Raw genomic sequence first — 27,889 nt, 5'->3', positions numbered from 1 at the left:
CAAGTCATGTTTTGCTTTGGGATCAAATGCTTATTTTACTCACTGAACTGCAACTCCATTTATAACATTTGTATCATGTGTGTTTTCTGGATTTTTGGTTGATAGTCTGTCTCTATCATTTAAAATACACCTACACACCATAAATATACCTAAACTATCCATACCAAAACTGGGAATTTAAGTACGCCTCAAGTGGTCAACAACAGTATTATATGGTGTAAAAAGATTTTTATTACAACAAATTGATTGCACAAACAATTTAAAGTAAACCAATTAAAAAAATATCTTGTGGTAGCTTGCAAATCCGGAGGTCATAACCACGACCAACTCAGTTAAGTGTTCTGGGAGGTTGGCAGTAAAACCAATATTCATAGATCAATGCGTTTTCGGGGGAATCGCCCTCTTCCCCAGGACCTTCGAGCTTGAGTGTTCACATATACAATTAAATTTACACAAAAATGTACACATGAATCACAATAAACCAATACACAATAACATAATTTGCTAATTGTATTATAACCTGTTTGCCAGGGGAAAGGGAGGGAGAAAAAAAATCCTGCAAAACGCTTTCACCTATATTGATTTTACTGCCAACATCGGTCTTTGTTATAACCTCTGGATTTGCAAGCTACCACAAGATGATTTTGGTAGTGTAGGTAGATTCCTGGGATGTCTCTAGCAAGAGCTCTAGGACTATTTAAAATCTGACCTCCAGACTCCACTTAGCTGTACTGGCTCCTCTCTTCTACTGAATTTCCTTCCTCCCATTTCAATGCACAATGTGAGCTTCTTACAAAGGAATTATAGCAGTTTTCCAGGAGACCTGTTTTAGTGGGGCTTAAAATGGTATAAAGCAGCCATTCTCAGCCAGGGTTCTGTGGAATCCTAGGGTTCCTCCAGAGTTTGCTTGGGGTTCCTCCAGAGTTTGCTTGGGGTTCCTCCAGAGTTTGCTTGGGGTTCCTCCAGAGTTTGCTTGGGTTTCCTCCAGAGTTTGCTTGGGGTTCCTTCAGACTTTGCTTGGGGTTCCTCCAGAGTTTGCTTGAGGTTCCTCCAGACTTTGCTTGGGGTTCCTCCAGACTTTGCTTGGGGTTCCTGCAGACTTTGCTTGGGGTTCCTCCAGACTTTGCTTGGGGTTCCTCCAGACTTTGCTTGGGGTTCCTCCAGAGTTTGCTTGGGGTTCCTCCAGAGTTTGCTTGGGGTTCCACCAGAGTTTGCTTGGGGTTCCTCCAGCGTTTGCTTGGGGTTCCTCCAGCGTTTGCTTGGGGTTCCTCCAGCGTTTGCTTGGGGTTCCTCCAGAGTTTGTTTGGGGTTCTTCCTGAGTTTGCTTGGGGTTCCTCCTGAGTTTGCTAGGGGTTCTTTGCTAGGGGTTCCTCCTGAATTCGTTAGGGGTTCCTCCAAAAGTTTTCTAGGGGTTCCTTCGTGGTTAGCTAGGGGTTCCTCCAAAAGTTTGCTAGGGGTTCCTGCAGAGTTAGCTAGGGGTTCCTGCAGAGTTAGCTAGGGGTTCCTCCAGAGTTTACTAGGGGTTCCTTCGGAGTTTGCTAGGTGTTCCTGCAGAGTTAGCTAGGGGTTTCTCCAGAGTTTACTAGGGGTTCCTTTGGAGTTTGCTAGGTGTACCTGCAGAAGTAGCTAGGGGCTCCTGCAGTTAGCTAGGGGTTCCTCCAGAGTTTACTAGGGGTTCCGCCACAGTTTCTTAGGGATTCCTCCACAGTTTCTTAGGGGTTCCTTCAGAGTTTGCTAGGGGTTTCTCCACAATTTCTTAGGGGTTTCTCCAGAGTTTGCTGGGGTTTTTTTCAGATGTTGGGACCAACACCACTCACTCTTTCCACTGACCACCAGTACAAGGAAGTCCACTTCTCATTGACCACCAATAGGGTGTGATTAATGTAACATGAGCTTTATTCATTTTTATCAGATGTTCACTGAGACCTGAATGTTGTTTCACGGGTTCCTTCATGTTCCATTCATAAAATATGTTAAATCCACACATATTTATACAGGAAGATTGTTGTTGAAGTGAACGGCCTGGCGGCATGGTCTTCCGCTGATTTTCTGTTGGAGAAAAATCTGGGCAACAACTTAATCTCCCTTTCCTCTAGTTTTAATACAATGAGCCCGCTGGCTTAACCGGCTAAATAGCTTCCTCTTTGATTAGCGGGTGACTCATCCACTTCAAATGATATCATTACCCACTTTACCCCGCCGGTCCAGATATGCTCTTTGTAGCTGTTTATTAGGACCATATTGAGGGCTTAGAGAGAGTGAGAGGACGCCATTGAGCTCCCTCCTCGTCTTTTCTCTTGGTGTAGTCCTTGGACGCTTGGTGGTATAGAGAGATCAGGAGGGGTGGGGAGAAGGGAAGCTTATTTCATGCTTTACAAATGTTTCTCAATTAAAAAAAAAAAAAAAAAAGCACCGGCCCCCCCGCCGGCACCACTTGAGTCGCCGCATGCCTTGGCTCATTTTCTGAGCCCTCGTGCGGCTTTGTTCATTTACTGTTCCGGCAAGTTAGAGAGAAAAGTTCATTATTAGTTCATAGCGATGCGTGCTTCTTACCGCCGAGAGGGACTCGTTCAAAGTGAAATAAATTGAATTGCTTTTCCCTGCGATCGCAATGGTGCTCGGATGTCGGCCTGCCAGACGTAACGCGCTAAATAACTTGAATTTTAAAGCAGAAGTTGCTGGAGAGCTTGTCATAGAAAAGCTTTTCCCCCCTTTTAACCCCTAGAGCAGTGGTATCCAAACGGTGGCCCAAGGGCCAGATGTGCCCCGTCGCCTTTATCTGGCCCTTGGGGCATTATTCCTTCTACTGATATGAGTCACTATTCCTCCCACTAACAACAGTGATGGGGCACTATTCCTCCCACTGATACCAATGATGGGGCACTATTCCTCCCACTGATACCAATGATGGGGCACCATTCCTCCCACTGACACCAATGATGGGACACTATTCCTCCCACTGATACCAATGATGGGGCACTATTCCTCCCACTGACACCAATGATGGGACACTATTCCTCCCACTGACACCAATGATGGGGCACTATTCCTCCCACTGATACCAATGATGGTGCACAATCCCTCCCCCTAATACCAATGATGGGGCACTATTCCTCCCACTGACACCAATGATGGGGCACTATTCCTCCCACTGATACCAATGATGGTGCACAATCCCTCCCCCTAATACCAATGATGGGGCACTATTCCTCCCACTGATACCAATGATGGGACACTATTACTCCCACTGATACCAATGATGGGACACTATTACTCCCACTGATACCAATGATGGAGCACTATTCCTCCCACTGATACCAATGATGGGGCACTATTCTTCCCACTGATGCCAATGATGGGGCACTATTCTTCCCACTGATGCCAATGATGGGGCAGTATTCCTCCCACTAATACCAATGATGGGGCACTATTCCTCCTACTGATACCAATGATGGGGCACTATTCCTTCCACTGGTACCAATATTGGGGCACTATTCCTCCCACTGATAGGAATGATCGGGCACCATTCCACCCACTGACATCAATGATGGGTCACTTTTTCTTCTAACTGATACCAATGATGGGGCACTATTCCTTCCACTGACCTCCATATTGAGGCACTATTCCTTCCACTGACCTCCATATTGAGGCACTATTCCTTCCACTGACACCAATGATGGGGCACTACTCCTCCCACTGACACCAATGATGGGGCACAATTCCTCCCACTGATAGGAACGATGGGGCACCATTCCTCCCACTGACATCAATGATGGTTCACCATTTCTTCTAACTGATACCAATGATGGGGCACTATTCCTCCCACTGATATCAATGATGGGGCACTATTCCTCCCACTGATACCAATGATGGGGCACTATTCCTCCCACTGACACCAATGATGGGACACTATTCCTACCACTGATACCAATGATGGGGCACTATTCATCCCACTGATGGGGCACTATTCCTTCCACTGATACTAATGATGGGGCATTGGTCGCATCCACTAATACAGGACATTTTCTACTTCCACTGAGCAAAGTCTGCCCCCCCATTTTTAGGTTTCGGGAAACCCCTGCTAAAAAGTCATTTGTGGGAAAAATGCCCCCTTACATTGGTGGTCAGAATTCCACCACTAAAGATTATTGGTGTCATGCCTTTGACTGGGGCAAGTGGCGTTGACCCTGGGACTATGCAGGAATCCTCAAAGGGGAGGTCAATCAACCACAGCTCAAGGAACCTCTGGAGGATCCATAGGGTTCTATAGAACCCTGGTGGAGAATGGCTGCCATAGACCATACCTCTCAACCACAGAATATTTAAGCATAGGATACACCCCTTGCCTCCAACACCTGATGGTACAAACCATGACAAATTAAAGCATGAGAATCATCAAGATGATCATTTAAACTCCACGGGACATTTAAAATTAACCAATACAATTGTCTAAAGCAGCCTTTCTCGATCTTTCCCCCCCAAGAGAAACACTTGAAATAACTTTCATGTTTCATGGAACCACGTTAAAAATAATATCTATGGCTCATGATACTTTAGGGTGATCAGGTAGTTGTAGATATAATTTATTAATATATCTACAAAGTATTGATCACCCTAAAGTATCTCAGGCCGTAGATTTAGTTCTTTATTGTTTTATGAATATGAAAAATGATGAGTATTTATTGAATGTGACATCCAGGGCAGATCATCATTTAAAATCAACCTTTAGATAATTGTGGCCCTTTACAATGATAGTCAGGGTAGAAGTGACCCCTTATATTGGTGGTTAGTGGAGAAGCAAATTCTTACTTTGGTGGTCAGTGTAGAAGTGACACTTTACATTGATGGTCATTAAAGAAGTGACACCTTACACTGTTGGACGTTGGAGAAGTAACCCTTTACGTTAGTGGTCAATGGAGAAGTGACCCTCTAAATTGGTAACCATTGGAAACGTGACACCTTACATTGGTGGTCAGTAGAGTAGTTACCTATTACAGTGGCAGTCAGTGGAGAAGTGACCCCCTACGTTGGTGGGCCATTGGAGAAGTGACCCCTTACATTGGTGGCCAGTGGACCACGTGAAAATATTAGGTCAATGATGTCATCCCCGCCCCTTTGTGTACGTGAAGCTGCAGGGTGGGGAATCCCACAAACTGTTCGAGCATTGCAGCTGTATGAGATATACTTGTGGCCTGTTCCACCAAATGTCTTCTGACAATGACAATATGATCTCCAGCATGCTAATAAATATTCCCTCTTTTGTACAGGTGACATTTTTATCCAGCAGACTCAGGACAAGCAGAACCCTCTCATCTATGGAGTATTCACTACGCTGGGGTGAGATGACATCTCCATGTACCTTTCTTTGTTGTCTTCCTCTCAGTTCCTTATGTGGATGTCCTTCTTACATAATTGTCCTATTCTATACTGTCCCCCTGGTGCCCAACCTGTGGCTCTTTGGCACTTTAACATACCTTAGGTCCCCTGCAAAAAGAAGCATGTGTGCTTGCTAGGGCGTTCATATGATCTTACTATTTTCTGTGCTGTCCATCCCATTCCTTTTTTATGTTTTTATTTCCTTTTATATTTTATAATGGATCTTGCTGTGACACAGGGGGGCAGTAAGGAGCACAAATGTGGAAGCATTGATTTCTAAAGGGCCTGTAATAAAGTTAATCTCTAGAAGTCTCACAGAATGTGTTTGCAGTCAATGATTGTCTTTTGAAACGTACCCAGTTTCCAACAACACTTATTGCACGTTTGCAGTCTCTGACCATCTCCTGTTCCATATACCCAGGCTCTGACCATCTCCTGTTTCATATCCCCAGTCTCTGACCATCTCCTAAACCACATCTCTAGTCTCTGACCTTCTCTTGTAGAACATCCTCCGACTCTGATCATCTCTGGTAGAACATCCCCATACTCTGACCATCTCCTGTAGAACATCCCTAGTCTTTGACCGTCTCCTGTAGAACATCCCCAGTCTCTGACCATCTCTTGTAGAACATCCCTAGTTTCTGACCGTCTCCTGTAGAACATGCCCATACTCTGACCATCTCCTGTAGAACATCCCTAGTCTCTGACCGTCTCCTATAAAACATCCCCAGTCTCTGATCATCTTCCATAGAACATCCTGTCTCTGACCGCCTCCTGTAGAACATCCCCATTTTCTGACCATCTCCTGTGGAACATCCCCAACCTCTAACCACCTCCTAAAGAACATCCCCAGTCTCTGACCATTTCCTGTAGAACATCCCCAGTCTTTGACCGTCTCCTGTAGAACATCCCCAGTCTCTGACCATCTCCTGTAGAACATCCCCAGTCTCTGACCATCTCCTAAACCACATCTCTAGTCTCAGACCTTCTCCTGTAGAACATCCTCCAACTCTGATCATCTCTGGTAGAACATCCCCATACTTTGACCATCTCCTGTAGAACATCCCCAGTATCTGACCATTTCCTGTACAACATCCCCAGTCTCTGACCATCTTCTATAAAACATCCCATCTCTGACCATCTCCTGTAGAACATCCCCATTTTCTGACCATCTCCTGTAGAACATCCCCAGTATCTGACCATTTCCTGTACAACATCCCCAGTCTCTGACCATTTTCTGTAGAACATCCCCAGTCTCTGACCATTTTCTGTAGAACATCCCCAGTCTCTGACCATTTTCTGTAGAACATCCCCAGTCTCTGACCATCTTCTGTAGAACATCCCGTCTCTGACCACCTCCTGTAGAACATTCCCAGTCTCTGACCACCTCCTGTAGAACATTCCCAGTCTCTGACCACCTCCTGTAGAACGTCCCCACACTTTGACCATCTCCTGTAAAACATCCCCAGTCTCTGACCATTTCCTGTAGCATTACTGGAGTCTCTGGCCTTCTCCTGCAGTGCTCCTGGCTTGGAACAGTGAGACACGGCATCAGCTTTGCCTCTGCCATTTTTTTCTCTCTAGTATTACATTGTAAATTCAGCCAGTATTTTGTGCACCCTTTTGGTGATATCAGAAGCCACGCTTGAGACCCCCCCCCCCATATCATGAGAAGTAACCACCACAGCTTTATTCCAATCAATGTCCTCCTGATCTGCCTGGTGGTTGACATTCCTCTGATTGGCCCTGCATATGGCTGTCTGTATGTCTGTACCCCCTCAGTGTGTCACTGTTTTTTTTGTGTTTTTTTGATGTTGCGTTGGCCGGTTGTCCCTAATGTAGCTGTCTCTGTGTGTGTCTCTTAGTTCCGTGTTCCGGGGCTCTGCCGTCTGTGTGTACTCTCTTGCTGACGTCCGTGCTGTGTTTAATGGGCCATTCGCACACAAGGAGGGACATGGGTTCCAGATGACGGCCTATACAGGGAAAACGCCTTACCCCCGGCCTGGAGCGGTGAGACACACGCCACCTGCTGGCAGCCTGAGTGTCAGAGTGATTCAGTGGTCACAATTCAGTTGTTTTGGTGTTGAAAATTTAGATTTAATAGGGAGGAGTTTTTATTTTGGGGGGGCGGGGCCAGTCAGAATTCAAAGCACCATTTCATTCAAACTTTATTTTTTTATAGTCTTGAGTAGAAACGGATAAGAGTTAAAACTCCCAACAGGGGAGATTTTCCTTCACTTCCTGTCCTAGAGATGCAACAGGAAGTGAAAGGAAATCTTAACAACTGTAGCTGGCTGCACAACAGTCAACTTTTAAGCAAACATTTGTATGAAAATCCTCAGTACATTCGATGGAACAGATAAGGGTTGAGTCTCCCCTTTAGGGGAGATTTTCCTTCACTTTTTGTTGCATTTCTAGGACAGGAAGTGAAGGAAATCTTGACAACTATTTAAAGCTGTTCGCATACTAGTAAACTTTTGAATGAACATTCATATGAAAATTCTCAGTACGTTCGATGGAGCAGATAAGGGTTTAGACTCTCAAAAGGGGAGATTTTCCTTCACTTCCTGTCCTAAAGATGCAACAGGAAGTGAAAGGAAAATCTTGACGACCATCTAACGCTGGCCATACACTAGTAAATTTTTTTTGAACAAATGTTCGTACAAAGATTCTCAGTACGTTCGACATCTTAATGAATGTTGTTCGAAAGTACCTCAAGTTTTTGTTTGCCCTTCGCATTCGATTTTGGTGACGAATGGACTCTACCAAATGAAAACCACATTCACTGCTAGAAATGTGTTTGAGGGAAAACTTTCCATCCCGCTCCTTCGAAAATTTCTTGCCACTGCAGTCAAAAAAAAAAAAAAACGAATGTAAATTTGACCCCACAAATGATTAAAAAAATTGAAAGAACGTTCATAAAAAGAAAAGAACATCTGTAAAATGTTGGATTTCACTTTCTTGGTGATGATTGGTGGTTGGGAGAAATAGAGAGGAGGAATCTACCCAGCAACAGAAAAAAGGGAGGCGCAGATTCTTTACCCTTGAAAATGCCTCCTATAGAACCAAAAATCAAAAAGAACTGAATGGTGTAGTAAATTTAATTCTACAAGTAAATATATATGGAAAAAAAAAAAAATTTGTCTGGAATAGTTTAAAAGTAGCTTAGGGTATCTAAAAAAAAAAAAAAAAAAAATCAAATATACAGAACGCCTGCAGTGAGAAGGCAGCAGCGGACATCTTACTACACCCAGCTACGTCTTAAATTTCGGAGAATTTTAGCAATAAAGTGAGCGTATATATAAATAAATATAGTACATTGACAACTGTGATGCTGTTTGGATGTTTCATTTTGAAAGCCTAAATATTATGTTTATAACTAAAAGACCACGTTCATTTAAAAGTATACTGTTGAATTTTCAGAAAACCCCGATTGTGATTTTTTTTTTTTTTTACTATATTATTATTAATATAATGTTATATTATAATATGTACCGTATATACTGGAGTATAAGCTGAGTTTTTCAGCCCATTTTTTGTGCTGAAAATGCCCCCCTCGGCTTATACTCGAGTCAAGCACTTTTCTGCAGCAGAGAATGACATTTTCCGAACCGCGTTTGGGGCCCCGTATCTTGCTGCCACTTAGTTCTAAGAACCCCCCTCTAAGAACTGCAAACCCAGTGGAACTAGCACTACAACATATCCAAAGCTGGGGTTCCTAGCACCAAGTGGCCCTGAGATACGGGGCCCCAAGTTTCGGTTCGGAAAATGTCATTCTCTGCTGCAGAAAAGTGCTTAACATTTTCCGAACCGACTTTGGGGCCCCGTATCTTGAGGCCACTTTGTGCTAGGAACCCCAGCTTTGGATATGTTGTAGTGTTGGTTCATCTGGGTTAGCACCCTAAATTTGGGGTAGCTAGCACCAAGTGGCCCTGAGATACAGGGCCCCAAATTTGGTTCGGAAAATGTCATTCTCTGCTGCAGAAAAGTGCTTGACATTTTCCGAACCGAATTTGGGGCCCTGTATCTCGGTGCCACTTGGTTCTAAGAACCCCAAATTTGGTGTGCAAACCCAGTGGAACTAGCACTACAACATTTCCAAAGATGGAGTTTCTAGCACCAAGTGGCCCCGAGATACGGGGCCCCAAAGTCGGTTAGGAAAATGTCATTCTCTGCTGCAGAAAAGTGCTTGACATTTTCTGAACCGACTTTGGGGCCCCGTATCTCGGGGCCACTTGGTGCTAGGAACCCCAGCTTTGGATATGTTGTAGTGCTAATTCCACTGGGTTTGCATGCCAAATTTGGGGTTCCTAGCACCAAATGGCCCCCGAGATACGGGGCCCCAATTTCGGTCAACTGTGTCCATCTGCAGCAATGTCATTTCGGGACCCTTTGGGTCCAGAGACCCCAAATTTTGGCTGCAGCTAGGGGGGCATCTAGGAACCCTTAACTACCGAGTTTGAAGTTCGGGGGACCTATGGCTGCAAATGGGCACAGTGAGGCTGCAAATGGGCATTGCTGACCCTCTTTTCCACTTACAGTAGCTGCTCATTTCTCACCCTAGGCTTATATTGGAGGCAATAAGTTTTCCCAGTTTTTTGTGGTAAAATTAGGTGCCTCGGCTTATATTCGGGTCGGCTTATACTCGAGTATATACAGTAATATATTATATTATATTATTATTATATTATATATGATATATTGTATATTATATTCTATTATTTTATTATATTAATATATATTATGTTATAGTCTGTATCTGAGACAAAAGGAAACCTTTGAATAAATACAATTTATTGAATAAACACATTTTCAGATCCTCCCGGGAAATGTCTGGGAGGAAAGTCTTTTAGTCCTTGAAAACTATATCGAAGAATTTCATGAACGGAGTCCTCCAGGGTTTTGATACAAGGACTCCATTCATGTAATTCTTTAATATAATTTCAAGGACTGAACTGCCTTCCTCTGAGACATACACTGGGAAGATCTGAGAACATGTATATTGAAAAGCATCAGATACGAAGAATTTATTCTTTGTTTATGCTTGATTCTGCTTGTCCATTAAAACTACATGTAAAATCATTCTGTGCTAATGGAGCAAAATCGAATGTTCTCAGGCTTTATTCTTTGCAAAACAAAACAGTGAAAAATACTGCATTATGGTCACCAGATGGCGCTGAGGAGCATGTTTTTTTTTTTTTTTTTTTTATAATGATAGCTCCATCTAGTGGCCATTTTCTGGTACTTTCCCCATTCAATTTTTTTTTCGATGAATAACATTCGATCTTCAGAGCATTCGATTTTTCCCCCTTTTTACACAAAACAATTTATCATGCAGTTTTGACGGATGAACTGCTATACAACATTTTTTATAAAAGCACTCTACGGTCTGCCATAGAAAGCCTTAGACGCCCAAATGAAAATGTCTTCCTGGTTTATCAGTTTGTTAGGGGGGGGGGGGTTTAAGGCCTGGTTCACACCTATGCATTTTTTTAAGTGCGTTTTCAGTTTTGCAGAAACACGCTACAGTCCGTTTAACCTGGTTTCCTGCGGATGTAGATCACATCTGTGCATTTTATGGACTTTTTTTTTCTAGTTTTTGGTTCCGTTGATTTCAATGGATCAAAATCGTGTATTGAAAAACGCAAAATGCACCTGCAATATCCAAACTGCAACCTGCATAGGTGGGAATCGGACCTAAGACTTTACTTGCTGCATGCTTCACGCTGCTTTTGGTATTCCTATGGACTTGTATGAAGTGAAAAGCGGCTCTGTAATGCAAACGAAGGTTCCTAGGACTTTATAACGTTAGGAGTGTCTTGCATCGGTGAGCACTGTATCCTTCCTCATTGGACTTGTCACGTGTCTTCCAGTGCGCGGGTGGCTTCTCGGTGGCCAACATTCGCTCCAGTCGGCATTTCGGTGAGGATGTGCTGAGGTTTGTGCGGACACATCCGCTCATGTACACTTCGGTGTACCCCGTGAACCGCAAACCCCTCCTCCTCCTTTCAGACGTGGCCTACACCTTCACCAGCATCGCTGTGGACATTGTGCCGGCCTCCGACGGGGAGTACACCGTCCTCTTTCTGGGTACAGGTGAGAGAGAGCAGCTCATGGTCATTAGACTTCTACCTCTACAAATGGGGTCACCGGTGTTATAGGGCTGACACCTCGTCTCCTCCTGTTATCAGATCGTGGTACGGTCCAGAAGGTGATGATCCTACCCAAAGGTCCCGAGGAGACGGAAGGTGTCACTCTGGAGGAGGTCGAAGTGTTCCGGGTAAAGTTCCTTTTTTTTTTTAATCTCTTGTATGTATAACTTTATTTCACTCATTGACACTTCTGAAGAAGCAGATTTAATTCCACAAAACACGTTGGGTAGAGGTCCTCTCAACGTTTGGTAGAGGTAGAGGTCCTCTCAACCTATTTACATTGAGGAACCCTTGAAATAACTTTCTGGTCTCAGGGAACCCCTGCTAATAATTACTGTATCTACAGCTCATGGTACAGTAGGGTCACTGGAAAGAATGCTCCTTTACATGGTGGTCAAGGTTCCACCTCACAGATAGACAAAAAGATCATTGTTGTCAGTGATTACGTAACTGAAAGGCAGACATTGCTCAAGGAACCGCTAGCAACCTCTGAAGGAACCCTGGCTGATTTTACAGGATCTGAGGGAACAAGCCTATAATTAAGTAGAGGTACTATTTTAATTTACAGAACCTCATACTTCAGGCCAGAGCCAGGCCCAGGAGTTGGCAAAAGAGCTGGCCGCCTTGGGCATGAGGGTGCAGAAAGGGCAGGACCTGCAACCTAACCTGCTAAAATAGTAGCTAATGGGGGGGGGGGGGGGACCTTGGAGGAACCTTTACAACGAAGTCTGAAGGCAAGGCTGGAATTTAACTCCAAGCTTCCAACTCTACTTTGGAGACTGGTTTCCCAACAACAACATGTTAAATACTCAAAGTAACACAAAAAGGTTTTTCTGTTGACCCAAAGGTCAGATTATTTCATTAACTGGCAGCCTTGGGACCTGCCATTCATTTTAAATGGTGTCTTAAAAGGTCCCTTTTTGTTAGTGGCTCATGCCCTGTTTGAGGACAATGTCATCTCTGGAAGTGTGGGCCCCATCATGACAGATTTATGACCATGATCCCTGCGGGATTTAAGACTTTACTGCCCTGATGGCAGCCCCAGTGTCTGGACTTAAACCCTGGGAGGTCCAGGTGCCTATGAATGTTCATCACAACGCTTGCGGGCTGGAAGTTTGAGGTACTCCATGCAAGTTCATTATTGAAGAATGGCTCAGGACCTTGTAATAGGATTGTCTATAGAGGGAGCTTGGTGGACATTTTCGTATAAGGCCCTTCCACTTTGGGTTATAGATCTCAGCTGTAGACCTCTTCTGATTACACATCATTTGCAGTGTATGTTTATTATATTTCATCGTTTCTCACACAGGTTCCGTCTCCTGTTAAAAATATCAGGATATCGTCTAAGAGGGTAAGTGCTGCACTGTTACTGTAGTGATTGGTGCATTGACTGGGAGTTGGGCATGTCAATAGAACGATAGCATAAGTAAGGTTTTGACCGAAACGCGTTTGCGTGTTCATTATATTAGGGCAGTGGTCTCCAAACTGCGGTCGGGGGGGGGGTTACCCTTTGCTTGCTTTTATCGGGCCCTTGGGGTGCTATTTTATTCTCTGACACCAGTGATGGGGCACAGTTCCTCCCAATAACGCCCAACAATAGGACCCAATGACCCCAACAATGGAGCCCAATGACACCAACGATGGGGCACTATTCTTCCCACTGACTCCAATGATGGGACACTATTCCTCCCACTGACGCCAATGATGGAGCACATTTCCTCCCACTGACGCCAATGATGGAGCACATTTCCTCCCACTGATGCCAATGATGGGGCACTATTCCTCCCACTAACACCAATGATGGGGCACTATTCCTCCCACTGATACCAATGATGGGGCACTATTCCTCCCACTGATACCAATGATGGAGCACTATTCCTCCCACTGACACCAATGATGGGGCACTATTCCTCCCACTGATACCAATGATGGAGCACTATTCCTCCCACTGACACCAATGATGGGGCACTATTCCTCCCACTGACACCAATGATGGGGCACTATTCCTCCCACTGATACCAATGATGTAGCACTATTCCTCCCACTGACGCCAATGATGGAGCACATTTTCTCCCACTGACACCAATGATGGGGCACTGTTCCTCCCACTGACACCAATGATGGGGCACTGTTCCTCCCACTGATACCAATGATGGGGCACATTTCCTCCCACTCACACCAATGATGGAGCACATTTCCTCCCACTGGCACCAACGAAGGGTGCACATTTAGCAACAGTGGGGCACATTCCCTCCCACTAACAGCAATGGTGGAGCACATTTACCAAGATGGGGTACATTCCCTCCCACTCACAGCAACTTCCTCCCACTGACATCAATGTTGGGGCAGATTTCCTCTCACTGATGCCAACAAAGGGTGCACATTTCCCAACAGTGGGGCACATTTCCTCCCACTGACACCAATGATGGGGGATTGTTGACTCCTACTGACGCTGGGACATTTTGTACTCCTAACGGCCACAGTCCGGCCCCTTAAAGTCTGAAGGACGGTAAACTGGCCCTTGGTTTAGAAAGTTTGGAGACCCCTGCATTAGATAATCAGTGCTACATTCCACGGCATTTGAGCCAGAGCACCAGTTCCCAATCTTCCAGGTAATTTTGCGGTAGAGTGTGTTTTCTTTGTTGTCAATGGAGCGATTTCTATAATTTATTTAAGAGGCGACTCATAGACCTACATTGTGAGAAGGGGCAGTAAAGCACAACCATTGTGTAGCACTGCAAAGCAGGAAGTAGAGCCTGTCTTGGTAATGAGCTTCCTCCTTGCCCTGTTCAGCGCTGGGAGTGTTGAATTATTGTCTGAGCTGGCCCAGCTCTTCCTTCCCCTCCCTAACTTTTTATGTAGCTGCCAGGGGAGGAGTAAAGGGTAACACCATAGAGCAGACTTTCCTTTTTAGATCGGAAGTAACCTTGAGGTCATTTTTAGGCCCCAGGGATCCCCTGCTAATAATGATTATATCTACAGCTCGTGGTAGATGAGATAATTTTTTTTTAGCCCCTAAATTAAGAAAAAAATATTTTCAGTAATCATCAAATTAAATTAACAATAATATTGCCAGGAAAGAAATTGTAGTGGTTCTTTACATTGGTGGCCAATGGAGAAGTGACTTTCTACACTGGTGGCCATTGGAGAGGTGACCCCTTACGTTGGTGGCAATTGGGGAGGTGACCCCTTACGTTGGTGATCAGCGGAGAAGTGACCCTCCTTATATTGGTGGTTATTGGAGAAGTGACCACTTATGTTAGTGGTCATTGGAGAAGTGACCCCCTACATTGGTGGCCAATGGAGAAGTGACTTCCTACACTGGTGGCCATTGTGGAGGTGACCCCTTACGTTGGTGGCCATTGGAAAAGTGACCCCCTTATGTTGGTGGTCAGTGAAGAAATGATCTCCTACATTGCTGGTCGTTGGAGAAGTGACCCCTTACGTTGGTGGCCAATGGAGAAGTGACCCCTTATGTTAATGGTCATTGGAGAAGTGACCCTCTACATTGTTGGTCATTGGAGAAGTGACCCCTTACGTTGGCGGCCAATGGAGAAGTGACTTTCTACACTGGTGGCCATTAGGGAAGTGACCCCATTACGTTGGTAATCAGTGGAGAAGTGACCGCCTTATATTGGTGGCCATTGGAGAAGTGACCCCTTATGTTAGTGGTCATTGGAGAAGTGACCCCCTACATTGGTGGCCAATGGAGAAGTGACTTCCTACACTGGTGGCCATTGGGGAGGTGACCCCTTACATTGGTGGCCATTGGAGAAGTGACCCCTTACGTTGGTGGTCAGTGGAGAAATGATCCCCTACATTGCTGATCATTGGAGAAGTGACCCCTTACATTCATTCCACAGACCCCTGGTTGAGAAAGAGGGCTGTAGAGTGTCACTGGAGCAATAGCTCTGACATCAAATCCAAGATGGCGGCACCTAGCAACAGTCTCAGGGATTTTGGATGTAAAGTAATACATATTAAATGCACATTTACTCTTAGAGGATTGCTGTTGACACAAAAGGTCCCTCCAAAACACCAGCTGCTGTCATGTTAACTGTTCTGAACTAAGAAGAAACCATACATAATATAAAGCCATTGTCGGGGTAGAGTGTAGATGAAGGGTACGGGACCTGATGAAATGATTATAGAATGACTATAAGCCCTTATTGCAGAGTTTGTCCTTATCTGTCATACATATAAATTGCAGCACCAGCTATACGTGTCTTCAGATGCCGGAGTGACCCAGATTTCCCTCCACCGCTGCCCAGTCTATGGAGACTCCTGTGCGGACTGCTGTCTCTCCAGAGATCCGTATTGTGCATGGGATGGAAAGGCCTGTGCCCGCTACACTCCGTCACCCATGAGGTAGGTGTGAGATGGAAGTGGGGGACATCTTGGCCTACAGAGTTACCTTGGTGGCAAAAAATTACTGAAATCCAATTCATCAAAGAACAACCTGCCAGTTCCCTTAGTTGGTTTGCTTTTTATTTTGTTAGCAAAAAGCAGTACACTCCCCTCACCGGAACCCATGTCTCCTACCTCCCCTCCATTCCTGTAATAGAAGAGATATTATACTCCTGTGTCTCCTACCTCCCCTCCATTCCCTGTAATAGAAGAGGTATATTATACCCCTGTGTCTCCTACCTCCCCTCCATGTCCCTGTAATAGAAGAGGTATTATACTCCTGTGTCTCCTACCTCCCCTCCGTTCCCTGTAATAGAAGAGGTATTATACCCCTGTGTCTCCTACCTCCCCCTCCATTCCCTGTAATAGAAGAGGTATTATACCCCTGTGTCTCCTACCTCCCCTCCATTCCCTGTAATAGAAGAGGTATTATACCCCTGTGTCTCCTACCTCCCCTCCATTACCTGTAATAGAAGATATATTATACTTCTGTGTCTCCTACCTTCCCTCCATTCCCTGTAATAGAAGAGGTATTATACCCTGCGTCTCCTACCTCCCCTCCATTCCCTGTAATAGAAGAGGTATTATAACCCCTGTGTCTCCTACCTCCCCTCCATTACCTGTAATAGAAGATATATTATACTTCTGTGTCTCCTACCTCCCCTCCGTTCCCTGTAATAGAAGAGGTATTATACCCCTGTGTCTCCTACCTCCCCTCCATTCCCTGTAATAGAAGAGGTATTATACCCCTGCGTCTCCTACCTCCCCTCCATTCCCTGTAATAGAAGAGGTATTATACCCCTGTGTCTCCTACCTCCCCTCCATTACCTGTAATAGAAGATATATTATACTTCTGTGTCTCCTACCTTCCCCTCCATTCCCTGTAATAGAAGATGTATTATACTCCTGTGTCTCCTACCTCCCCTCCGTTCCCTGTTATAGAAGAGGTATTATACCCCTGCGTCTCCTACCTCCCCTCCATTCCCTGTAATAGAAGATGTATTATACTCCTGTGTCTCCTACCTCCCCTCCGTTCCCTGTTATAGAAGAGGTATTATACCCCTGTGTCTCCTACCTCCCCTCCATTCCCTGTAATAGAAGATGTATTATACTCCTGTGTCTCCTACCTCCCCTCCGTTCCCTGTTATAGAAGAGGTATTATACCCCTGTGTCTCCTACCTTCCCTCCATGTGTTTGTATGCATACGAGATAGGGACCTTAGATTTTAAACCCCTTGAGTGCAGGGACTGACGTGAAAGGACTGTGGAAAATGTTCAGCACTATATAAATACCTGTAATAAATTAGACCACTATTTACAGTTGTCATTTAAAGTGATTATTCACAATGTACATCTCCCTTATTTCCATCTCTCCCTGTATTTACCTTTCTCCATTGGTTCTTGTTTATTAGGAGGAGTCGGCGTCAGGATGTGAGACACGGGGATCCAATGAGGCAGTGCAGAGGGTACAACATGCAAGGTGAGGGCAGTGCTGCATACGCAGGTTATCTTTTCTCAGAATTGTCACTATATTTCCCCGACATCTGCTACATTTCAGACTGTTCTTCCTTTGCAGTGGACAGAGGGGTCTCTGAGCGCCTACAGATAGGAGTGGAAGGTGGAAGCGTCTTTCTTCAGTGCGATACCCATTCTCCGCTTGAGAGCGTCACTTGGTTACTGCAGAGAGAGGGCTCCCAGCATCGGAAGGAGGTCAGACTGGTAATGGATGAACTCTGAGATGGGAAGTGAGGGGGAATCAGCAATAGAAATCCAACAGAGGTTCTAACACCCCCTCCCCTCCCCTCCCTCTCCCTCCTCCCCCTCTCCCCCCTCTCCCCCCTCTCTCCCCCCCTGTCCCCCCTCTCTCCCCCCCTGTCCCTCCTCTCTCCCCCCTCCCTCTCCCCCCCTCTCTCCCCCCTCCCTCTTTCTCTCCCCCCCCTCACCCTTCCCCCCTCTATCTCTCTCCCCTCCCCCCTCTATCTCTCTCCCCTCCCCCCTCTATCTCTCTCCCCTCCTCCCTCTCTCCCCCCTCCCACTCCCTCTCTCCCCCTCTTAAAAGTTAAGTTTTGTCCAACTCTAGGATGGTTGGTCCTAAAAGTGATACTCCAGGCATATTTAGAAAGATTTAAAAAAAACAAATGCAGCTTTGTCTTTGTTCCTTATATGATACATGGTTTTGGCAGCACCATGATGTGCTGGGGGGGGAGGCAGGGAAGAATGTACTGTAAATTAGAGCATAAGGTAGCCGGGGAGGGGTGCACGCTGGGGAGTGGGGGGGGGGGTAGGATATGCTTAAAAAAAACAGCAGGGGGTAAGAAGGAGAGGAGGAGGCAGAGAAGGGATGTGCTGTGAGCAAGCAGGCAAGGGAGGTGCTATGAGTTGGGGGGGGGGGGGGGGGGGTGCTGTGAGCAGAAGGAGGTTGAGGAGGCAGGAAAGGGATGCGCTGCGAGCGGAGGGGGTGAGGAAGCAGGAAAGGGATGCGCTGCGAGTGAGGAAGCAGGAAAGGGATGCGCTGCGAGTGGAGGTGGCGAGGAAGCAGGAAAGGGATGCGCTGCGAACGGAGGGGGCGAGAAAGGGATGCGCTGCAAGCGGAGGGGGCGAGAAAGGGATGCCCTGCGAGCGGAGGGGGCGAGAAAGGGATGCGCTGGGAGCGGAGGGGGCGAGAAAGGGATGCTCTGCAAGCGGAGGGGGCGAGGAAGCAGGAAAGGGATGCACTGTGAGCGGAGGGGGCGAGGAAGCAGGAAAGGGATGCACTGTGAGCGGAGGGGGCGAGGAAGCAGGAAAGGGATGCACTGTGAGCGGAGGGGGCGAGGAAGCAGGAAAGGGATGTGCTGCGAGCGGAGGGGGCGAGGAAGCAGGGAAAGGATGCACTGCGAAAAAGGGGGCAAGGAAGCAGGAAAAGGGATGTGCTGCAAGCGGAGGGGGCGAGGAAGCAGGAAAGGGATGCGCTGCGAGCAGAGGGGGTGAGAAAGGGATGTGGAGGGGGCAAGGAAGGGATGCGCTGCGAGCAGAGGGGGCGAGAAAGGGATGCTCTGCAAGCGGAGGGGGCGAGGAAGCAGGAAAGGGATGCACTGCGAGCGGAGGGGGCGAGGAAGCAGGAAAGGGATGTGCTGCGAGCGGAGGGGGCGAGGAAGCAGGGAAGGGATGCACTGCGAGAAAGGGGGCGAGGAAGCAGGAAAGGGATGTTCTGCGAGCGGAAGGGGGCGAGGAAGCAGGAAAGGGATGCGCTGCGAGCAGAGGGGGGGAGAAAGGGATGTGGAGGGGGCGAGAAAGGGATGCGCTGCGAGCGTAGGGGGCGAGAAAGGGATGCGCTGCGAGCGAAAGGGGGCGAGAAAGGGATGCGCTGCAAGCGGAGGGGGCGAGGAAGCAGGAAAAGGATGCACGGCAAGCGGAGGGGGAGAGGAAGCAGGAAAGGAATGCGCTGCGAGTGAGGAAGCAGGAAAGGGATGCGCAGCGAGCAGAGGGGGCGAGAAAGCAGGAAAAGGACGCACTGCTAGCAGAGGGGGAGAGGAAGCAGGAAAGGGATGCGCTGAGAGTGAGGAAGCAGGAAAGGGATGCGCAGCGAGCAGAGGGGGCGAGAAAGCAGGAAAGGGATGTGCTGCAAACGGAGGGGGCGAGGAAGGAGGAAGGGACGCACTGCGAGAAAGGGATGCGAGCGGGGGGGAGGGGGATATGTTGGAAGTGGGGCGGGGTGAGGGGGCAGGTAATGCAGTGCCAGGGAAGTATTGGCTATAACAATCCATCTCTGCCGCCTCCTACTGACACTCTGTCTCGGTATTCGGGCTGCTACACTGTAGCTGGGCCCTTTGTAGTGATAAGAGAACAGTCTTGCTGGTGAATGGCGCTGACCCTTCAGGCATAACATCCTCCCAGCTATAAATGGGAGTTGATATTCCATGGATTTGCTGGAAATGACATTGCGGATAGGAAATGATAATATGACTATTTCTTATTTCCTATCTTTTGTCCCAGAGCCAGCAGCTGTCATGTCTGTTCCATGGGATGTTCAGTATGGAGGAAATCACAGACCACCAGCTGAGCTCTGACGTCACGGTTTTTCCTCCCGTACATTGTATTCCTGGCACATTTCAGATTGACAAAGTAGAATTAGGTGTGATGTGGGAATTTTCTTGTCACCACAGGATATGGAGATGACACATCTCAACTTGATTTATTAAAATATCCTTAAGAAAGTACGTTACCCAGAGATGCCAATCCAACACAGACTTTCACATCCATAGTGACTTTGATGAGCTGTATTGCTAAAACAAAAACTGTTCTTTTTAAACCCCTATATGCACTTTAAGGCTTTGTAGTGGCAGAGGAGAGGCTACATGGGATTACCAATCATGTGATTGGCTATCACATACTCAAGTGCTTGTCCTACTGACTCCTGATCACCAGCAGTGGCCAGGAGCAGTCAGTGACAGTGCGGTTAGAGTGCTAGGGGGGTGCAATTGAGCATAAAACAGCAGTGTTACGCTCATGCATAGATATGGCAACACAGCATAAAGCCCACCTCCATGGATATAGACGGCTAAAAGGATTTAAAAGAACTAGCAAAAGTGTGGGAGGTCCTATTACCAGTGGTGGTAGGAACTGTGGTAGGGTAACCATAACCAGGGGATGGGTAGGAGCCATGCATAGTGGCCTGAGAGGTAAGTGCCCTGAACAGATGTATGAGGTGGTCGAGAGAGAATGCAGGGGGAGTGGGAAGTGAGGTATCAACATGTGTGACTGGACTAGGTGAAGGCTGCACACTGCAGTGGTGAGGGAAGAGGGCCAGGGAGGTATGCACTGTAAACAGTGGGTGGAAGGGCGGTTTTAGTATGGCTGAGGAGGGATACATTGGGCAGAAGGGTATACTCTCTAAGCTGGGGCTGAGGTGACCAAGGAGGGATGTGCATTGATTGGGAAGGTGACTGAGAGGGGATACATTGGGCAGGGAGGTATACGCTCTATGCTGAGGTGACCAGGGAGGTATGTGCTCTGCACATACCATACCGACTCCTACCACCATTGGCTTACCAGTACCACCATACCCACGCCTACCTGGAGCACCACACCTACTCCTACAAACACATTCCACCACCTTACCAGTACCACCATACCCCACTACCATCATTTCCCAACCAAGACCACCATACCTACTCCTACCAAGACCACCATTCCCACTCCTACCAACACATTCCACCACCACTGGCTTACCAGGTACCACCATAGGCCTACTTAGACCATCATACCTACTCCTACAACCATTCACTTACCAGTAACACATACCCACCCCCCTACCAAGACCACCATACCTACCACTACCAACACATTTCCACTAGTTTACCAGTACCACACCTACAACCATTGGCATACCAGTACCACTATGCCCACTTCTACTACCACACCCTACCATTACCACCATTGGCATACCAGTACCACCATGCCCACTTTTACTACCACACCCTACCAGTACCACCATTGGCCTACTAAGACCACCATACCTACCCCTACCAACACATCCCACCACCATTGGCTCACCAGTACCACCATGCCTACAAACACATTCCACCGCCACTGGCTTACCAGTACCACCATACCCACTCCTACCACCATTGGCTGATCAGTACCACAACTACCACACCCTACCATTACCACCATTGGCATACCAGTACCACCATGCCCACTTTTACTACCACACCCTACCAGTACCACCATTGGCCTACTAAGACCACCATACCTACCCCTACCAACACATCCCACCACCATTGGCTCACCAGTACCACCATGCCTACAAACACATTCCACCGCCACTGGCTTACCAGTACCACCATACCCACTCCTACCACCATTGGCTGATCAGTACCACAGCTACTCCTACCACCATACCAGTACCACTATACCTACTCCTACCAACACCTCCCACCACTGGCTTACCAGTACCACCTTACCCCCTCCTACCACCATTGGGTTACCAGTGTATAAAGATATGCAGCGCTAGAAATACAAGCATGAACACACCGGGCCTCTTACCGTAGGAAAATGGACCACTAGGTCATTTTCTGTGGTAAGAGGCCCGGTGTGATGGTGTGCAGTGGAGGATCTCATAGTTCACCTCAGCTTGTCATATTTAGACTGTGGGCGATGCCATTTCTTGGAACATGGACTCTTTACGCTCAATGACAGTGGCTTTTTATTTACATAGTTCATGCTTGTATTTCTAGCGCTGCATATCTTTATACATTTTTGAAATATTGTTACCTATATTTTATTCTAGCTGCTGAATAGACATTAGCGCAGTGATTCATTTTATTTATTGGCTTACCAGTACCACCACCACCACCACCACCACACCCTACCAGTAGCACTATACCCACTACTACCAACACATCCCACCACAACTGGCTTACCAGTACCATCATACGCATTCCTACCACCACACCTTCCACCACTGACATGCCAGTACCACCATACCTAGATTTCTACCACTACACCCTATTAACACCATCATATCACCACACCCCACTACCATTACCACCATGTCTAGTAGGACAATCTCTGAAAAGTTATAAAGACTAATTGATCTGTTCAGCTGAGACAGCCTTCCCCTGGAACAATGATGCAAGAAGCACACAAGGGGGTCCAGAAAAGTGCATTATGGGATTTAGAATTTCACAATCATGCTTCCCACCAGGGGCTATATTAGATAGAACTGTAAAGTGTAATTCACAGCTATTCGTTAATTTAATATGTTTGCTTAATAGGTACGACTCCAGGCCATGGAGGGTGGGGCAATTCTCCGCTCGGTCCAGACAAATGATGCCGGTTTGTACACCTGCTTGGGGACAGAAAATGGATTCCGAAGGTCACGTGGGAAAATCAGATTAACAGTTTTACCCCGCGAACTGCTGGAAAAACTGACGTCTTCCCCAACCCTGCTCCCACCACAAGCTCAGTGCCCGCCTGCCCGCCGGCAGAAGACACGAACTCAAACAGACAGGAACTGAGGCGGTTATAACATGGACCTTGTGGCAAAGGGGTCTGTCCAACCACAGTTCCAAGACCCACTTCAACACAAGAGACTCCAAGTACTGGGAGACTGTATGGGAGGATCCTACACAACTCACTACCAGACCTCCAAAACGCAAAAGCCCTCCCCAACCTCTTGACCCAGAAGCTGTTGAAGGAGGAGCCTGCATAACTCCCTCCCCAACCTCCTGACCCAGAAGCCGTTGAGGGAGGAGCCTTAACACTACCCCAAATTCTTACCCACAAATGCTTGGGGACTTAACAACTTACTACCAGACACCCTCACCCAGTTGAGGTTGTGGAAGTGGCCTTCAAAACACCACCAGATATCCTAATCCAGAGGCCATTATGGGAGGAGCCTTTACAACTCGCTACCCAATATCCTGACCCAGAAGCCATTGTGCGAGGAAGCTGAACGCCTCACTACCCAACACTCTGACCCACAAATGTTTGTGGAAAGGGGCTTCAACAACTGACCCAGGCAAGGTTGGGGTCTTCACAACACCACCAGATATCCTCACCCAAAACATAAGTCATGGGAAGAGCCTACCAAACCAGTTAGCAGGCATCCTTAACCAGAAGTGGTTGTGCCAAGAACCTACAACTAAAACCACTAGACAACCTGACCCAAAAGTGGTTGTAGGAGGAACCTACACAAGTATCCGACACCTTGACCCAAAAAAAAAAGAAAAAAAATGGTTGAGTTGTAGCAGGTGAAAAGATGTTTAGCAATAGTAAGACATTCCAGAACGATCCATTGTATAGAGAACTCTGTGTATGTAGCGAGAGTGATGCTGTGTGAATTCTCTATTTATCACAAACACTGGATGCCCGATTTTATGTTGCAGCCTGTGAGCAGAAGCCTTTTGTGTATAGTCTATATATTGCTCCGTGTCTCCATTCTGTGCACATTGTAGCTTCCCGTCCACAACAGAACTGCACAGCACAGAGCACATCGACCTGGACTAAGACTCATCGATGGCGCTGGCACACACCTACCTTTTCTAGGGAGGTCAAATCTGCAATTTCTTTTTTTTTTTTTTTTGTGTTTCTTGATGTAATTCCTATTTGTTCCATGTTTTAGGTCATGATTTTATGTATATATTGTATGATAGTTCTGCTTCATGCTGCACAGTTTTTTTTGTTAAACAAATTAAAATTGAACTTTATTCAGGCTGACAAAGTGACGTGGTTCACAAACAAGACTGGGATGTCCAGCATGATCTTTCCTCCCCTCCCCCAACTCCGCCCACATCATTCATTCACAGAGTTGTGTAAATAAATGAATGAACTACAACTACTATCCGCCACCGGCTTGTAGTTCTCAATGAAACCGCGAGGGCGCTAGCGAGCGCTCTCCTAGTTCATTGATTCTTACTGCCTTTTGTCAGAGGTACAGGCAGGCTGTGTACCGAGAGTCTTTGTGGTCGGGGCCACTTGGTGCTAGGAACCCCATACCCAGTGGAACTAGCACTACAACATATCCAAAGCTGGGGTTCCTAGCACCAAGTGGCCCCTGAGATACGGGGCCCCAAAGTCGGTCAACTGTGTCCATCTGCAGCAATGTCATTTCGGGACCCTTCGGGTCCAGAGACCCCAAATTTTGGCTGCAGCTAGGGGGGCAGCTAGGAACCCTTAACTACTGAGTTTGACGTTTGGGGTTCCTAGCACCAAGTGGCCCTGAGATACGGGGCCCCAAATTCGGTTCAGAAAATGTCAAGCACTTTTCTGCAGCAGAGAATTACATTTTCTGAACCGACATTGAGGCCCGGTATCTCTGGGCCACTTGGTGCTAGGAACCCCATCCATTGGATATGTTGTAGTGCTAGTTCCACTGGGTTTGCACACCAAATTTGGGGTTCCTAGCACCAAGTGGCCCCCGAGATACGGGGCCCCAAATTCGGTCAACTGTGTCCATCTGCAGCAATGTCTTTTCGGGACCCTTTGGGTCCAGAGACCCCAAATTTTGGCTGCAGCTAGGGGGGCATCTAGGAACCCTTAACTACCGAGTTTGAAGTTTGGGGTTCCTAGCACCAAGTGGCCCCGAGATACGGGGCCCCAAACTCGGTTCGGAAAATGTCATTCTCGTCATTCTCTGCTGCAGAAAAGTGCTTGACTCGTATAAGCCGAGGGGGGCATTTTTAGCTAAAAAAAAAAAATGTGCTGAAAAGCTCGGCTTATACTCGAGTATATACGGTAAATCAAAATTTTTTTTTTTGCAAAATCTTTTTTATTAAATTTTTCATTAGCATACAAAAGTAAATGAAAATGTTGACTTTAAAATGAACACTGCTGGTCAAATGTCCAGAAATGAAGCTTATTTTTAGTAGCTCCGTAAAATCATGGAAATCACTGGAGATGCCTCCTAACAATGCCACTAATCAATCAAGATCAAAATCAAAGCCACCACAGGAATGCAAAGAGCAAGTCTTCCAATTATTGTATACCACCACCCACCACACACCGATCAGCCATAAATGTTACCACTACTCACCTAACTTTAAGGAAGCCCCCCCTTTTGCCGCCAAAACCCATAAAGGCATGAATTCTAGGCTGTGGGATCTGGCACCAAGAAGTCACCAGCAGAAGGCCTCACCAGCAGAAGTCACCAGCAGAAGTCACCAGCAGAAGGCCTCACCAGTCAACCTGCAGCAACTGAAAAAGGTTTCAGGTACAGCCGCCCCATACAGCTATAGAAACGTTCTTTTTGAGCAATCGTACAGAAAATCAGAAAAATAAATTATCAGAGCGTTGGACAGTTACCATTATGGCCTCACCAACAATTTTGCAAGAAAACTCTTAAAAAAAAAAAAAAAAAAAAAAAAAGAGAAAAGAAAAAAAAATTAAATTACAATTAAATTTCTCAAATAAAACCACAGTTAAAATTTGCGGGGAAAAAAAAAACATTCATCCATCCTTCAATTTTCCTTATGGTCAAAAAACAATTGATTTGACCACCATAGCTACTAGAATTTTTAATAATTTAATAATAATTTTATATATATATTTTCATTAATAATAAATATATACACACACATTGGTTTGGTGCATGGCAAGATTTTCGGGTGGGCATAAAAAAAAAAAAAAAGTTTTAGGTCTTGCCCTACACCTTTCACAGAGCCCGATCCGCCCCATACGCTCACTACGCAAGCTGCGTAGGGCCCCGCTGCTGTGGGGGGCCCTCAAGGTCGGATCGACTCTGCTCCCCCGAGCTCCGATCTGCTTGGACGATCCCCAGCAGCAATCCCCCCCCCCCCCTCCTGAGGTGGCAGCTTCGGGCCCGGTACGGGAGGGCTGGTGGTCCCCTCTGCGTGTGGCCCCCCCCCCCCGGGGGGGGTGATGCGAGTCTCCGAAGGGGCCCAGAGGGTGGCTGAGTGAAAGGTGAGAGGGGCTCCCACCCCTCCTCCATCAGGGGCCCGCCCGGGGGAGGAGGAGGAGGAGGACGGGTTCCCTCTCACCTGTCGCTCAGCCACCCACTGGGCCCCTCCGGAGACTCGCATCACCCCGGGGGGCCACACGCAGAGGGGACCACCAGCCCTCCTGTACCGGGCCCGAAGCTGCCATCTCAGGAGGGGATGAACACAGGGGGCCCGGCTCCCGACTCCCACTGAACACAGGGGGCCCGGAGAAGTTTGTTTCCTAAATAGCTGCACAGTGAGGGGGGGGGGGTGAGCTTATTGTTGCACGGGAATTTGGGAGTCCCCACCAGCTCTACTTCCACCACCCCCAGTTCCCTCCAGTGCCCTTGTCGCTCAGCTCGGTGGTGCCCAGGAGGAAGTGAGGACCAGAGGTACCAGCAAGCGCTCAGGTGGTCTCGGGCCCCCGCCTCCAGGAGGAACCACCTGCAGGAGAAGCACAGCACCTGGACGCCACAGGTAGAAGAAGCTGCCCAAGAACAGGTACTGGGGGGGTGGACTGAACTCTTGGGTAATAGCAACCACATTTGGAGTGATACATCTAAGGGCATTGCTGTAACTTAGGGTAAACTAGTGTTGCCCTTCTGAAGAGTGAACCACAGATGATCACTTTTCAGAGGGTGTTTAAAAGGTGGCAAGGAAGCATTATATTGCCTCCTCACCACCCGATTCAATCCCTAAAAACCTGGACCACCTCGCATCAACTGTGTTAGTTGTACATGGATGGTTGTGAGGCCCCATTCAGTGGAGTGGGATGCGTTTGGCCTCTGAACGTAATGGGGGGGATATTTTTGTATCACCTCATTTTCTGCCTTTGCCATTACCCCCCCCCATTCTGTACATTACATATCCCAGACCCCTGCATTCCACGCATTACCCACTCCTGACCCCTGCACTCTGTATATTAAACACTCCTGACCTCTGCACTCTGTATATTAAACACTCCTGACCTCTGTACTCTGTATATTAAACACTCCTGACCTCTGCACTCTGTTTATTAAACACTACTGACCCCTGCATTCTGTATATTAAACACTCCTGACCTCTGCACTCTGTATATTAAACACTCCTGACCTCTGCACTCTGTATATTGCCCACTCCTGACCTCTGCACTCTGTATATTAAACACTCCTGACCTCTGTACTCTGTATATTAAACACTCCTGACCTCTGCACTCTGTATATTAAACACTCCTGACCTCTGCGCTCTGTATATTAAACACTCCTGACCTCGGCACTCTGTATATTAAACACTCCTGACCTCTGCACTCTGTATATTAAACACTCCTGACCTCTGCGCTCTGTATATTAAACACTCCTGACCTCTGCGCTCTGTATATTAAACACTCCTGACCTCTGCGCTCTGTATATTACCCACTCCTGACCTCTGCACTCTGTATATTACCCACTCCTGACCTCTGCACTCTGTATATTACCCACTCCTGACCTCGGCACTCTGTACACAACATATTCTTCACACCGTCAATTTTCTACATACATCTGATACCGGCCCTCCCGCT

General features: G+C 47.0%; 1 protein-coding gene across 2 annotated transcripts in view; it reads left to right on the top strand.

The window, feature by feature from the left end:
- LOC141108795 (semaphorin-3F-like) overlaps nucleotides 1-24,123 on the top strand; it is a 49,440-nt gene extending 25,317 nt beyond the window's left edge. Inside the window, exons 8-16 of one of the 2 annotated variants that reach the window (XM_073600731.1) lie at nucleotides 5,268-5,337; nucleotides 7,242-7,386; nucleotides 11,250-11,472; nucleotides 11,568-11,656; nucleotides 12,838-12,879; nucleotides 15,739-15,896; nucleotides 17,347-17,414; nucleotides 17,511-17,644; nucleotides 22,690-24,123. In XM_073600731.1, the coding sequence (XP_073456832.1) occupies nucleotides 5,268-5,337; nucleotides 7,242-7,386; nucleotides 11,250-11,472; nucleotides 11,568-11,656; nucleotides 12,838-12,879; nucleotides 15,739-15,896; nucleotides 17,347-17,414; nucleotides 17,511-17,644; nucleotides 22,690-22,932 (1,172 nt within the window). In that variant the 3' untranslated portion in view covers nucleotides 22,933-24,123. Of the gene's footprint in view, nucleotides 1-5,267; nucleotides 5,338-7,241; nucleotides 7,387-11,249; nucleotides 11,473-11,567; nucleotides 11,657-12,837; nucleotides 12,880-15,738; nucleotides 15,897-17,346; nucleotides 17,415-17,510; nucleotides 17,654-22,689 lie in introns of both variants that reach the window. The other variant, XM_073600730.1, reaches the window with a different exon arrangement.
- Nucleotides 24,124-27,889: the final 3,766 nt, after the last annotated feature.

Source organism: Aquarana catesbeiana, linkage group LG09 (assembly GCF_042186555.1).
Source record: "Aquarana catesbeiana isolate 2022-GZ linkage group LG09, ASM4218655v1, whole genome shotgun sequence".
In the NCBI taxonomy this organism is placed as follows: domain Eukaryota; kingdom Metazoa; phylum Chordata; class Amphibia; order Anura; family Ranidae; genus Aquarana; species Aquarana catesbeiana.
Note: the sequence above shows the minus strand (reverse complement) of the source record. Positions and strands in the feature narration are given on the sequence as shown.